At 41.8% G+C, this 15589-nt stretch overlaps 1 protein-coding gene across 1 annotated transcript; it reads left to right on the forward strand.

The window, feature by feature from the left end:
• Positions 1 to 8: 8 nt before the first annotated feature.
• On the forward strand, positions 9 to 8604 carry LOC119661122. Its single transcript, XM_038070320.1, has 4 exons — positions 9 to 418; positions 7107 to 8024; positions 8085 to 8200; positions 8261 to 8604. Exons 2-4 carry the CDS (start codon positions 7132 to 7134, stop codon positions 8494 to 8496), a joined length of 1245 nt encoding a protein of 414 aa, XP_037926248.1. The 5' UTR covers positions 9 to 418; positions 7107 to 7131; the 3' UTR covers positions 8497 to 8604.
• Positions 8605 to 15589: the final 6985 nt, after the last annotated feature.

Below are 15589 nucleotides of genomic sequence, written 5' to 3' on the forward strand. Positions count from 1 at the left end.
AACAGCAGTTCAGAAGGCGGGCGAATTTGCAATGTTCTAGTTTGGAACGCGGCCGGACTAAGTAGTTCTAAGAACGATCAAAACTACCCTATTTGCGCGAATGGGCTGCCGGCATACAAAAATTGCATGGCGTTGAACTTCCAATCTGATTGCCACTGACCCCTAACAAACCAACGAAACTTTCTGAGAGGGGGGTGACACCTCCGACGACACTTCTCTTCTGCTTCTCCCATGTACAAGTGCACAGGCTGTCTGCCAATGGAAGCGACGTCTTGTTTTCGGCGGACAGCTAGTGAATGTAAAAATAAATAACTGGACGATATTCCGCTTTACGTGTTACAATGTTTTTAACATATTTGAAGGTGAAGTTGCCGAACAAGAACTAGGTGTGAGCGCAAAGTGCTGAACTAGATTTCGGGTAAGAAATGTCGTTTTAAGCGATTGTTTTTGTTCTACGTAAAAATTGCTTAGTTTGTTATATCCGTGAAGATCAGCTCCTGTGGTGTGGATACTATGCAGTCGGTACATACTCCGAGAGCATTCTTTGGGTCGGAACAACACTACACGCCGCGCCTAGCTTTGTATAATGCAGCAATTGAGCCCGACGTAATTCAACATTCAGATGATTCGAAATGCTTTGGAAGTTAGTTAGCCTTGGCTCCATTGTAGTTTGGGTCAGCGAAGTGCTACCGGCGGAAATAGAACTATTTTTGGCGATCGCAGACTAAACCCGAGGAGGATCATAATAATAATAATCATTGGCGCAACAATCCATATTGGATCAGGCCTTGAAGTGTGTTAGAGCACTTCATTCAAGACCGTAACGGTACACTACAGTACACTATAGGAGACAATGTGGTCAGCATTGCGCTCGCCCGAGATTATTAGCCTGATTTGACTCCGGTACTCATTCACAGCTAGGTCAACTAGTATCCGACGTCAACTCGCGATACAAATCCCATTGCCACCAGTGAGATTTGCCTACCACTACCTATCCTACAGCTATCCACTTAAAGATTTCCCCGGGCTTGTGTCTGCCATTTGACCCCTCAACTCAATAACTTTCTCTATGCTAGCTCCATTTTTGGGTGGACATTCATCATCATCATCAAGCGCAACAACCGGTATCCGGTCTAGGCCTGCCTTAATAAGGAACTACAGACATCCCGGTTTTCCGCCGAGGACCACCAATTCGATATCCCCAAAAGCTGTCTGCCGTCCGACCTAGGCCGTCGCTCCATCTCAGGCAGGATCTGCCTCGTCCTTTTTTTCTACCATAGGTATTGCCCTTATAAACTTTCCGGGCTGGATCATCCTCATCCAGACGGGTTAAGTGACCCCACCGCAACCTATTGAGCCGGATTTTATGCACAAACTGACGGTCATGGCACCGCTTACATATTTCGTCATTATGAAGGCTACGGAATCGTCCATCCTCATGTAGGGGGCCAAAAATTCTTCGGAGGATTCTTCTCTCGAACGCGGCCAAGAGTTCGCAGTTCTTCTTGCTAAGAACCCAAGTCTCCGAGGAATACATGAGGACTGGCAAGATCATTGCCTAATACAGTAAGAGCTTTGACCCTATGGTGAGACGTTTCAAGCGGAACAGTTTTTGTAAGCTGAAATAGGCTCTGTTGGCTGACAACAACTGTGCGCGGATTTCATCATCGTAGCTGTTATCGATTGTGATTTTCGACCCTAGATAGGAGAAATTGTCAACGGTCTCAAAGTTGTATTCTCCTATCTTTATTCTTCCCGTTTCACCAGTGCGGTTTGATGTTGTTGGTTGGTTTGTTTTCGGTGCTGACGTTGCCACCATATATTTTGTCTTGCCTTCATTGATCAAGGCAATTTGTGGGTCTCGGGTCGTTCCGCCAGTAGTTGGGTGGACTTAAAGAGGATCGTACCTCTTGCATTTACCTCAGCATCACGGATCACTTTCTCGAGGGCCAGGTTAAAGAGGACGCATGATAGGGTATCGCCTTAACGTAGACCCTTGTTGATGTCGAATGATCTTGAGAGTGATCCTGCTGCTTTTATCTGGCCTCGCACATTGGTCAGGATCAGCCTAGTCAGTCTTATTAATTTCGTCGGGATATCGAATTCTCTCATGGCCGTGTACAGTTTTACCCTGGCTATGCTATCATAGGCGGCGTTAAAGTCGATGAACAGATGGTGCAACGGTTGTCCATATTCCAACAGTTTTTCCATTGCTTGCCGCAGAGAGAAAATCTGATCTGTTGCTGATTTGCCTAGAGTGAAGCCTCTTTGGTATGGGCCAATGATGCTCTGGGCGTATGGGGCTATCCGGCCTAGCAAGATAGCGGAGAATATCTTATAAATGGTACTCAGCAGCTTGATACCTCTATAATTGCTGCACTGTGTGATATCTCCCTTTTTATGTATGAGACAGATAATGCCTCGTTGCCAATCGTCGGATTCGCTGTCCCATACCTTGAGCACAAGTTGATGAACCACTTGGTGTAGTTACAGTTGGTCGCCTCCATATTTACCCAATTCGACTGTAATTCCATCGGCTCCTGGCGACTTATGATTTTTTAGCCCATGAATTGTACCGATTGTTTCTCCTAAACTTGTTGGTGGCAGTATTTCTCCATCGTCTTCAGTTGGCGGGACCTCCAACTCGCCGATGTTCTGGTTGTTCAGTAGCTCATCAAAGTACTCAACCCAATATGCCCATTCTGTCGGAAATCAGATTTGTATAAGGTTTCATCCTGCTGACTTGTTGGTAAAACTTGCGCGCCTGATGCGGTTGCTCCCTGTACTTTTCTAGTTCACAGACTTGTTGGTTCTCCCAGGCTTCCTTTTTCCGTCTGTGAAGTCGCTTCTCCGCTCGACGGCATTCTTCCGTTCCGTTGCTAGCTTACATTCGTCGTCAAACCAACCGTTCCGACTCTTTTTGCGGCTGGGGCTTATCTTTATGGCCGTATTTATGGTAACGTTCTTCAGGTGATTGTGAAGATCATTTGTTGATGCTTCATCTCCAGGACCTCTGTTGACGGCGGTTATTACAGCATCCATTTCTCTCTTATAGGTGTCGCGGAGGGCTGTGTTGTGGGTGACTTCAGTATTGACTCTCACTTGATTGTCAGGGGGGATCGTAGGTAGTGTCGTAATTCGAGCTCGGAGCACCATGCCAACGAGATAGTGATCCGAGTCTATATTGGTCCCCTTATATGTTCTGACATTCATCAAAGCTGAGAGGTGGCGGCGTGCGATCAACACGTGGTCAATTTGGTTGAAAGTGGTCCCGTCTGGAGAGGCCAATGTATGTTTGTGGACCGCTTTCCGCACAAACCAAGTACTTCCAACAACCATTTCGTATCTGAACATTGCACATGAATAAGTGCCACGGTCTTACAGGTGTTAGAACTCACTGACCACAATTCATCGTTGATAATATGGGTTTCCAGAATTTCTCAAAAAGCCCAAACTCGTCTTTTACTGTTGTGCGCCACATATTTCTAGAGCAATACACTCATTGGCAAATCTGGAATAGTGGATTAGTCGCTTCTTAAAATATTGCCTAATTAAAGGCAACTCACTTGCGCTATTAATACCTTGACTAATATACATAACATAATAAGGAAAGTCATACGCAGATATATTAATTTTCTATACCTTCGATTCTCTGTCCATAAATATAGATGGAGATAAGATTGAGAGGCGATAACGAGAACGAGAAGATAATAACGGTGACAATATGCAACCCTGGAAGACTCCACTTTGGATCTTAAAATTCTGCGAGATTTCAGCATGGAGTACCACATGGCATTTTGCGCCATCATATCTCGCTCTGATAATAGCTATTAGTTTCTCCGGAGTGCTCCTCCTGCATAGAGAACGCCAGATACACTCCCTGTTTATTATGGAAATTTTTCTCGAAATAAATGAAGAGCATGTGAAGCGAAGATTTCAACACCGCCCACTATTCCAAAATGATCAATATGGTGTTAATATGGTTAAGGCAGGTGGATCCAGATCGGAAGCTAGCCTGCTCTCTACCAATCGAGCTTTCGAGATGTTCTTTAATGCGTTCCAGGATTCTTTTAGCTATTACCTTTGGAACGGCGGAGAGCATGCAGATACCTCTCCAATTGTCACACTCAAGACCCTGCCTTTCTTTGGAATTTTAACAATCATCTCCTTCTTCCACTCTGTAGGAAAGGTCTCGGATTATCAAGGTTTCCGTGTCAGTGGAAGTAGCAAGGCTCCAGTAATTGCAGGTGCAGCGATAAATAAATTCGCGGGGAGACCGTCAACCGTTTACTCCGTTTGATTGCATTGATGGCCAAAGTGATTTCTCTTTCTGCTTCGAGGAACAGTTCATATCCGCATGTTACGGTGGCTAGCCATTTAATCTACAAGAAGCGGAACTTCATCGGATGTGATACGGTTAAAAACCATGGTGAAGTGTTCTTTCCGACACTTCAACAGCTCGTCATTGTGGATAAGGAGTCGATTGTTTACGTCCTTCAGGGGATCATATGGCAGTACTTTAGTGATGTGGTATATTCTTCTGGAATCGTGCGTTTTGCGACATCTTCTCATTCCCTGACTAATGCAATAGCAAATTTCCTTTTGTCACGGCGCACACTACACTGAATTTCTCGGAATTTCGCTCAGTATCGAAGCTCGAGCTCATCGCACCCGCAATAAGTGTCGGAGCAACACGCAAGCGAACGTAAGCGACCATCAAATAGTAATTCCTTTCGAGGCCGACGTGAGCGCCTCTTTTGTTACACACATCCAGGAGACAATTCATAAATTTACTGCTAATCGCGAAGTGATCGATCTGATTGCTCGTGCAGTGTTGGTCAATTCAAACCCATTTGAATTTATAGCAAGCTCTATGCTTGAATCATGTGCTACCAATAACGAGGGGGTGGAAGATGCAGAAATCCAGAAATCTCCCATAAAAAAAACTATCGTTACGGTCATCAAGATCTTACTGCTCAATCACATGTCCAAGGAAGTTGTTATCAGAGCCACTTTGGCATTCAGACCACCTGTCATGATCACAATTTCAACCTTAGGCAGTCTTCCCTGAATTTCGTGTAATTGTATGTGCTACAAAAGCACATTGCTACAAGAGGGAGAGGAATACTCTCCAGAGGCCCAGCATCGTACTTTACTTAAGCCCAAAATGTTTAACTTATATCGTTGGAGATGGGGAAAGGAGCATTTTGGAACCCTCGCTACCGTCGGCCATGCTCAGAGCAATTTGAATTCGTGCGTACTCGCATCAATTTCATTCCTTGGAGGGGCAGAGAGGAATGTAGTAGCTGACTGTAGTTAATTGCAGACTTAACAATGGACCGTTTAACAACAAATGATGGTTCTGGCCCTAGCATTGTCAAGTCAGATCGTTGGAAAACCTCAAAAGCGTCGGCTGCACCGAACTTAATGTTGCTCGACGCTCAAACATTGTCAGATTCGCCTTTGCTATTTTGTACATAATCTGGAAATGCCGTCATCTCAACACCAACATCAAGCTGAGACTGCGTGGGGCTAATATTCTATCTGTATTGCTATATGGAAGCAGCACATATAGAGTGACCACTACTGTTGTTGAAAGGTCCCCAGCCTTTGTCAACAATTGTCTGTTTAATGTCAACAGGGTACTCTGGCCCAAAAAAGTTTCAAATGAAGAACGTAATGACCAGTTACCCGCGGAAGTAACAGTGGGTTGTGGTGGCAGATTGAGGAACGATAACACCTGCGTTACTGACTACGCCATGCAGTGGAACCTATTATGTCAAGATGGTCGACGAGTGGATCGCTTCAAAAATACATAGCACAGACCAGTGGAGGAGGGCAAGCTTCTCTGGAAGTCTTGGAGTCAGCGGACTTGCTTTCCGGCTAACTACAATGTGCTCAGCATGTGCAAGATTTCTTCTTTTAATGGTCAACATATTTCAATGTCATTTTTATTCGTTTTACTGTTAACGGGGACGAATCTGCTATTTTCATTATTTGCTATGCGATATCGATGACGTTTCAACATCAGTAATGCTAAAAAGAGTTCGTTTCTTATTGGGAGCGTTATGAATCTGGTTGAATGTCGTCCCATCCCTTTTGCTGTGGAGAACCTAGAGGACCAGTCGGGTAGAACTTAGCTCGGGAAGATGGGCTAAATTCTTTAGGCACTTCATTCCTGTGGGCCTGAAGTGTATGTATATTGGGCGCCGCAATTTTTCCCGTTCCAATTTAGGTTCTTCAGACTGGAATGCTGTTCGAACGCGTTAGATTAAAGACATCCAAAGTTTTTGTGTATGGACTAAGAAAGACTGAAGTGTTCAAAAGTTCATAGAAATACCCTAGATGATCAGTTTGTCATAATTTATCATTCTGATGAAACTTATGAAATACTGATCTATTGGTACTAAGTCTAGGACTTACCGCACGTGGCCAGTCAGTCAGGTCAGTCTTGAGAGAGATGCTTGATGTCGCTGATAGTTTTCTGTTATTTTCCACGCACTATTCCTACGATACTTCGACGATGATGGATAGTGTGTGCAGTTCAAATCTTGCATCTACCGATTTTAAACCAGTCGGACTCCATTTAGGTGGGTACAACTTTTGTTCGACGAACTGTTAATTACTCTTTTTGACAGCAAATCTTACTTTGTGTGTGATTTTCACACTCATGTAAATGTGCAGAGTAATTTCTAATCTGACGTTTTAAAAAAAGGGAATTCCAGATCCAGAAAGCTCCAATGCCCTGGAGATAAAAAGCATAAATTTGCTAAGCAAAATTTAAGGAGTTAGTCGTTGACATCTTTGATGAGATTCAATGCTCATACATTTAGTTTTCTCTATTTCTTCAGTAGCTCTTCAAATAATGTCAGTTTACTACAATATTGAATATGCTAATATGTTTACGTATGGTGTTCCCTACCCTATCTCAATAGACGTGTCTCAATAGACGTGTTCCGAATAGTCGAACTTTTCAACAAGTGTATCAAAGCGTGTCGTGTTGATAGGGTTGATAAAGTGCTTGACCTGGTGGCAAATGAAGTTTGGAAAATATATGTGTACGCTCATGTCTTTTTCTTCATCTAACCTTGCCTTTTCTCATTCAGATTTTGGTCCAACCGATGCACAGCTATGGCTTACATCAAAGAATCAGCAAAGCCAACAAAAGAAAACAGTCAGAAGCGCCACATCATCCCACATTTGAAAATATACTATCAAAATGTGGGTGGACTTCGCAATAAGCTACCGGAACTAACAGATAACATCAACAAGTCGAATTATGATATAATCACACTAACAGACACTGGACTGAACGGAACCTTCGTGCTCTACAAACATCTCCACGGGAAGCAATACAACATATTTCGCAGGGATCAATATGCTGATGATAGCGAAAATATAGACGGCGGAGTACTGATTGCTATACGCGATGATATTTCAGCATCTTTGATAGACATTCCAGAAAATCCCGGTGACCTGGATTTAATAGCGTTGAATATTCGAATAAATAATGCCTCAATTTATTTGATCGTTGTTAACATGGCTTGTGAAATTTCCTCCTCAAAGTATTCTAATCTCGCCAAAGTTTTGAACTCGATTAGTTCTTCTAAGCATAATGAAGACGAAATCATTGTCATCGGAGATTTTAATTTGTGGAATGTGCATTGGGAGCCTAGCGAGGAAGGTAGCCACATGAATGCCCGAGTGGATTGCGCCCAACAGTATGAAATGACGCTAATCGACTCTATCAATACATTGGGTTTATATCAAATGAATAATGTTAAAAATTGTGAAAACAGAATTCCAGACCTGTTGTTCGCAACGTGTTTGCAATCGAATATAGTGTTAAGTCACAGCTACAAGAGTCTAGTACCTGAAGAACAACGGCCAGCGCTTAAAATTGATCTATTTAATATCACCTCGCTCAAGAATGAAAGAAGTACGCCATCGGCTCAATCGGTGCCACTTATTACAAATAACTACATTCCGGAACATCAAATGGTTCCAGAGCGGTTCACAGAGAAGTATTATGTTCCAAAAAGTATATTTTGGGAAATGTGTTAGCCCTCTTCTGTTTTTCGTAGATTGAACGCGAACCACAAAGTGATAAATTTCGAAAACATGGCAGGTCTAGAAAAAACTGAAAGTCCCGTGATATACCAGTATATCGTTGAAAGGATGGAGGAATCAGATGACGACGGTAAGCTATCAAAACATTTGTGTAACTACCACAATCAATGAGGTTTCACCCTTCATGCAGACATCGCCATTCGGTTGATAAATGAAGTTTCTAAACGGCCAGTTTTGTATCAAAATTATCAAAAAATCGTTGAAGATGAATGGAAAAAAGTACATGAAGCTCTTGGAGGGAGAATATCAATAGAACATATTCGTAAAAAATGGAAGAATATACGTGATCGCCATTTGAAATCGAAAAAGGAATCAATGCGCAAATACAAGTATTCATACAGGCTGCAGTTCTTAGATTCCCTGTGAGCATGAAACTTATCACTTCATATGTAACTAATATCAGTAATTATCTAATAATATCAGTGCTGTTGGACTGTGATAAATATAATCAGAGAATGTTAAATGATGCGTAAACATGTTTTTCAATTTACGAAACATTTTCACTATATCAGGTTGTAACTTTTATGTTAACACTAGAACCTAAATTCCACTGCCGTTGTTGTGCTGTTGTTGCTTTCAATTGTAATTTTGATTAACCCTTACCAATTTTTCACTTCACTTCGCTTTCTTACTGGTCAATTCTACAATACCGACAGAACGAGAATGGTCCTAATTAAATTCTGGGGTTCCATGTATCTTGAGCTGAATTCCTAACGATGTTCATAGTATCCAACATTATTAAGCGGTTAACTCCACTTGTAGTGCAAAAAATTGGTCATTTTTACTATTTTTTTCAGAGTAAACTTAAAACTTTTTTCAAACGACCATTATATCATCTTAAAGTGCCTACAGTCAACAACTTTCGGTATTTTTTTATTGGAAAATATACCGTTACGTTACAAATGTCCGCCAAGAATTTTTTATTTTTATGTTTTGTGGTGATCAAAATTGTGGGGAATTGGATCATCTGAACAAAAAATGTCGACAGATTTAGTTAAATAACAGTCAAAGCAAGTGTTTGATCGGAAAACCCACAATGTCCATAAATTAGATGCTACAGAAACCCTGGAGATATTCCAACATACCAACTAGAGGTTGCTGAATACCGACATCTGTGCATTCAAAAATGTATTTTCGGAAATTATTCATTTGAAATATCGACTCTAGTCATCTAATTAATCATCCGGTTTAGGGGAACATCCTTAGCAATAAAATTGAAGATTCTACCATTTCAAACAATGCACACGATTCTGCCGTTGACAATTTTCTGAAATTTGCTTCAGTCAGGACTCCCATTGAAGCTAAAGCTTTTCCGCCACTGTTCTGCACCATGTGACCCATTAGTCACATCAACGAGTATCTGGCCCGTGTGCAAATGAAGTTCTTTCTTCGAAATTGTATCAGGCCAGACTACCACGAGGACACGACGTAGACAAGTATTAGCGAAGGCTTGAAGTTTTCGGGTAACAGTGGAGGTCACTTTCTATGTGATAACTCCAGATAGCAACATAAAAAACAATAGCACGGAACAGTTTTAACCTAATTTTGTACAAAGCAGCCAATGCGGCAAAAATGATGCTTCCAAGATATACAAATTGACACCTTCGGTATCTGAGTAAAAATGTTGGTGCTGCCAAAGACCTTCTCGAAATCGATGAAGAGCAATTGAAACGGAGATCTGAACTGTGGTCAGCGCAGGAAGGTGCAGAGCAGAAACTAACCTGCCCTCTTCCGACCAAGCTTTCTAGGTGTTCTTTGATACGTTTCAGGATTACTTTAGCTATTATCTTTGCAATTGTGCACTGTTCCAAAAAGATCCGAAGGCTGCTGGCGTAGTCACTGCAGAAGGATCCAGAGCGGAAACGAGCTTTTTGTTTATTGATCAAGCTTCCGAGATGCTCATTGATCCGTTCCAGGATTATTTACCTTCTTATCTTTGCCACGGTAGGGAGCACGCAGATACCTCTCGAATTTGTCGCACTCAAAAGGGGTGCCCCCGGAATCTTAACAGTCATCTTTCTTATATTCTGGGATTCCCACGATTTCCGTATAAGTGGAAGTAGTAGTGGAAAATGCAGTAGTAGTGATGAGCGTCCATTTGAGTATATTGATGGCTGAAATGATGTCATTTTGTTTCGTGACTGAGGAGACGATCGTTAACACCTTTTATCGAACCATGGGAAAATTTGCCACCACATGTCAACTCTTTCGTGATGTGGTATTCGGTTTCGATATGATTACTATCGATGGCAGCTTCTCGGACTAGCGAAATAAGAAATTCCCTTTTATCATGGCACACACTGAATTGCCCGGGATATTGCACAGTATTGAAGTAACACGTCCGCTTACCACTACTCGCAGCGTTTAATACAGCCTTCAATCCTCTCCACTCATCGATCTGCTTCCGCTTGTTCCGCTGACCTGAATAGCTCCCGAAAAAGAGCATATTTAATGGCAGCTCACCTCCGATATTTACGGCATCTGCCTTGGGAAAAGCAACATAGTTCTCTCACTGTTGAGCGACAACTGGATCATATAAGCGGTCGGTGTTCATGGAGGTGCAGCATTGAACGCAAGCGACCACGATGATTCCCTTCGAGGTTAATATCAGCGCTTAGTTTGCTACACACATAGAAGACAACTTCTAAATCTACTACTGATCGTAATGTGATCAGTTTGATTGCGTCTATGTTGTCGGTCAGTTGGACTGATCTTGCAGGCTCTATGCTCAAATACTGAGCCACCCATGACGAAGCGGTGGAAGTTGCCGAAATCCATAAATCTCACACTCCCACCAAAGCGCCAATGTTTGACTACCGCCAATCTCATTTTGTCATCACAAAGCTCCTCCCGGTTTGCATTCGATTGATCATAGAAATTTTTCTTTATATCGGAAATCACCGTTGGTGTGCAACACAGTACCGCACTATTCAAATGTTTCTTGAAGTATGACCAGCCAAATGCTATTTCCACCTTCCAATCAATACATTTGCGAGTATTTGGCCCGAACAAGTAAGGCTTTAAAAAAAAATTTTGGCTGATCGGACTCGATCGTAGAACAGAGACGATCTCATCAGACGTTGCACTCTCTCTTTGCGGAGCTGCCTTCTTCAGCAGTCTCCTGTTATCTTTAGCAGATATTACCCTACTTACCGAACCTTAACTACATCGCCAATTTTATTACCCCATAGTTGGTATTATTGAGAATTATTAGAGAAAAGAAAAGAATTATTATTTTAATAATATATGTATGTGTTACGGTAGTATTCCTGATGCTTTTTCTTTGATGAAACAGCTTTCGTGTGTTTCCATTTTATCGCTTAACCTCCTTAACTAATGTTACCTGCACCATTTTATGTCCTTTTTTCAGAATACGCCATCCAACCGCAGAGCTGATTGTTGTCTTTTACCACATTTTACTAATTCAGGTATTCGAACCTGAACGTTTCGCGTGTCCTACATATATAGATACATGAGCAATCCTCACAAGACATTCTGTAAATGCCAATTTTTTCGTTCTGTTCTGACTCTTCTGCCTTTTTCCTTATTTCTTGCTCAAACAGGATTGTCAGGTGATTTCGTTCAACTGTCGTCGGTACCCATTATTCGCAGGGGTGTCTTCTTTCATGAGAGTTACAAATCTATGGATTATTGATATTTCAATATTAATACGGGGGGATCTATACTACTTGAAAGTTTAGTAGGAACAGAACTACGGATTTTTAATCAATCTTCATTAACGAAACGTGAAAGCCAAAAGTCGTCCATATCATGGTCACTTTACCTATTATAACGACTAAAATCTGTGAGTAGCGGGTAACAGACAATATTGCACTTTTGGGCTTCAGGCAAACTCATAAGAAAGTATAAGATCAGTTCAATTATCATAAAAAGACGCTTTTGTGAAGAGACTAATTCGCTGGAGATAGAATCAAAGTTAAAACGAATGCTGGTCAAATAGCGCAGCCTGCGCAAGCTTCCGAGAGTGATGTAGGACTGCGATAGATAAGACCTGCGAGGTTTCAAAACAACTGAATTAATAGATGTACTATGGATATGTACATCATAAACCCCGTTTTAATGTATGTATGGATCGTCGAGTGGCGTAGGTTTAACTTTGCTAAGACAAGGAAACTGATAGCATAGATCCGAAGGCTATGCCGCCCGCGGCACTGAAAACTATCCGAAATGCACTTGATACCATTATGGAAAAAATCCAATGATATTACTATGCGTCGATTTGGAAATTGGTCAGGTGGTTCTGATGTCTGTACATAATATGGTTTCCAAAAATTGTCTTTGACCGTGTCGTAGTTACCAAAAAAAAGTATGGTCATCAGATAACTACGAGGCTTTCAATTTTATGAACATACTAATCTTCACCGACAGATCAGCCATCCAAAGGGCATCGGGCCTGGAGGGGTTTTTGGAAAATCCGATTATGGAAGCAGCACTTGAAAAAATTATGACTATATTCACGATTTTATTGGCACCATAAAAAATGCTTACAAAAAACCTGCAGGGTGCATCCTTCGAATTCGTTTTAACAATACATATCAGCATTAAATGACAAACGCATCAAGATGTGGAGCTGTCTCCAGTGGCTGTATAAACCCGGTTGAATGAATAAAACGGTCCTGATATGGGTGTGAGGGTGCTCGAACATCGTTAGTAATGCAGAAGTCAAGAAATTGACTTTTCACCTGCAGAAAATCCGTGTTGATGGTTCGACTGCATGTTGCTAATGTAGGATAGAGAATCAGTCGGCCCTGCGTTTCATAAAGATACCCTATCATATACCGCAGACGAAAATACCTCGGAAAGAGTACCCTAAACGAGGAATCTGGGCACTCTCCGTCTTTGAAAGGCATTCTTAGATTCGCTAGGCTTCATGAGTCGTAAGCAAGAGGCCCTCTGAACAGAAGTTTTTGGAAGGACCATAATGGGTCATATATATGAAGTCTGATTGCCTGGAGCTACGCCTCCTTCCCTTACCCCAACTTCCTCAAAATACCTGCCTAAGTTGAGAACGCAATAGCTTAAGAGTCAAACAACAACCTGGAAATCACTTAAATCCATTTGCATCTAGCTTACAATCGAGAAGAGCAGAGCAAGAGAAAGGTTGAAAAAAATGCAGGAATCATACATAAGGGAAACTCGACAGTTCTACTGCTAAACGTAATCCTCATGGGGCAAAATTCAGGACTGGATCGCACTAGGACTACACAAAGCAAAAGAAATTTACGTGGAACATACGGGAAAAACGTAAGCAATATTTAACATTTTAAAACTTAACGATTTAATTTTTTCTCGAGCAATACAATGTTAGAAATTTGAAATTACATAATTTTTAAGGACAAATAAAGTTCTTCGTAATTCACACATATCTTTAGTCTTTTTTAGATTTTCATGGATTCTATCAAGCACATCGACTAGTATTCTGGTAATTTAAGTTTAAATATTCTCCCTTATTGTTCGTTTTGAGAATGATTGCCTTATTGCCTTCAGGAATTAGGGGCGATTACAATACACTTACGAGTATGATAAGTAGACTGGAAAAATGGTTACAGCAAGTAGAGGTCAGAATTTACAACAATTGCCAACGTGCCAAAGACGAAGTTTGTTACAAAATATCGCGAAAGGGCTATCAAATGGCACTCAACAGCTCTTCTACTAGCGATCATCATCATCAAAGGCGCAACAATCGGTATCCAGTCTAGGCCCGCCTTTGTAAAGAATTCCAGATAATCCGATTCTACGCGCGATCACGAAATATAAAGGTTAAAACTATTTGGACTTCGATACTCTTCAACAAGAGATCAATTACAGTTTTCAAAAAGAACATCACTGAAATTTCCGTAAGTTGACTTTGAGATTTTCCGTTTCGATTCGATATCTGTCTGTCAGTTACATCCAATTTACTTCGAAACGGTTGAACCTATTGTCACGAAATTTGGTGAGAATATGTGGGCTGTGTGTCCCTTTACAGGTAGCGAGTAGCGTCATTTGGTGTTGAGTGAAAGGACTCGATTGGTACTTCTTGAAATTGATTTTATTTCCGATATTGCGTCAAACATTGGAGTGAGGTCTCAAATTGTGTGCCTCAAAAGTTAAACTGGTCTCGTTCTCAGAACCTATTCAACTGAAAAATCTGAAAAAAAATGGAAATTCGTTTAGATCAACTTAGATACGCACATATATATGTATGCATCGTCATGTGGTAATAGACAATATTTGGTTATTTAAGATGAACACAGTATTTATGTCTTTGATATGTATGTGCATATATATATTTTCGAGTTTGGCAAAATATGAAGGAATATTTTGTATTCTACGCGGCAATAGAACGAACCCTCGAAGCATGTCCCAGGCAAAACTATACTTAGGAATTTTAACAGCCAAGTCGGGACGGAGCCCGTATTCAGGCGATGCGTTGGCTCCCATAGTTTAGTTTGTTGGAAGTACCTAGTTTGCGCAGAAAGCGGTCCACAAACATACGTGGACCTCTCCAGACGGGACCACTTTCAACCAAATTGACCACGTGCTGATTGAACGCCGCCACCTCTCAGCCTTGATGAATGTCACAATATATAGGGGGCCAATATAAACTCAGACCACTATCTCGTTGGCATAGTGTTCCGAACTCGAATTACGACACTACCTACGATCTCCCCTGACAATCAAGTGAGAGTCAATACTGAAGCCACCCACAACACAGCCCTCCGCGACACCTATAAGAGGGAAATGGATGCTGCAATAACCGCAGTCAACAGAGGTCCTGGAGATGAAGCATCAACAAATGATCTTCACAACCACCTGAAGAACGTTATCATTGATACGGCCACAAAGATACTTGTCCCCAGCCGCAAAAAACGTCGGAACGGCTGGTTTGACGATGAATGTAAGCTAGCAACGGAACGGAAGAATGCCGCATACCGAGTAATGTTGCATTCTCAAAGAACGCGGGCACGCGCAGAGACTTATCACGAACTCCGTCGAGCGGAGAAGCGACTTCACAGACGGAAAAAGAAAGCCTGAGGAACACACAAGTCTGTGAACTAGAAAAGTACAGGGAGCAAGCGCACCAGGAAGTTTTAAAAGCAGCAGGATCACTCTCAAGACCATTCAACATCAACAACGGTCTACGACAAGGCGATGCCCTATCATGCGTCCTCTATAACCTGGCCCTCGAGAAAGTAATCCGTGATGCTGAGGTAAATCCAAGAGGTACGATCCTCTTTAAGTTCATCCAACTACTGGCCTATGCTGACGATATCGACATCATGGGAAGAACCACCCGAGACGTACAAACTGGCTTCATCCAGATCGAGCAGGCGGTGATTGGCGCGAGATCTTGGGCTGCACATCAATGAAGGCAAGACAAAGTATATGGTGGCAACGCCAGCACCAAAAACCAACAAACAACATCAAACCGCACTGGTCAAACAGGAAGAATAAG

The sequence above is a fragment of the Hermetia illucens genome, chromosome 1 (genome assembly GCF_905115235.1).
Source record: "Hermetia illucens chromosome 1, iHerIll2.2.curated.20191125, whole genome shotgun sequence".
Lineage (NCBI taxonomy): Eukaryota > Metazoa > Arthropoda > Insecta > Diptera > Stratiomyidae > Hermetia > Hermetia illucens.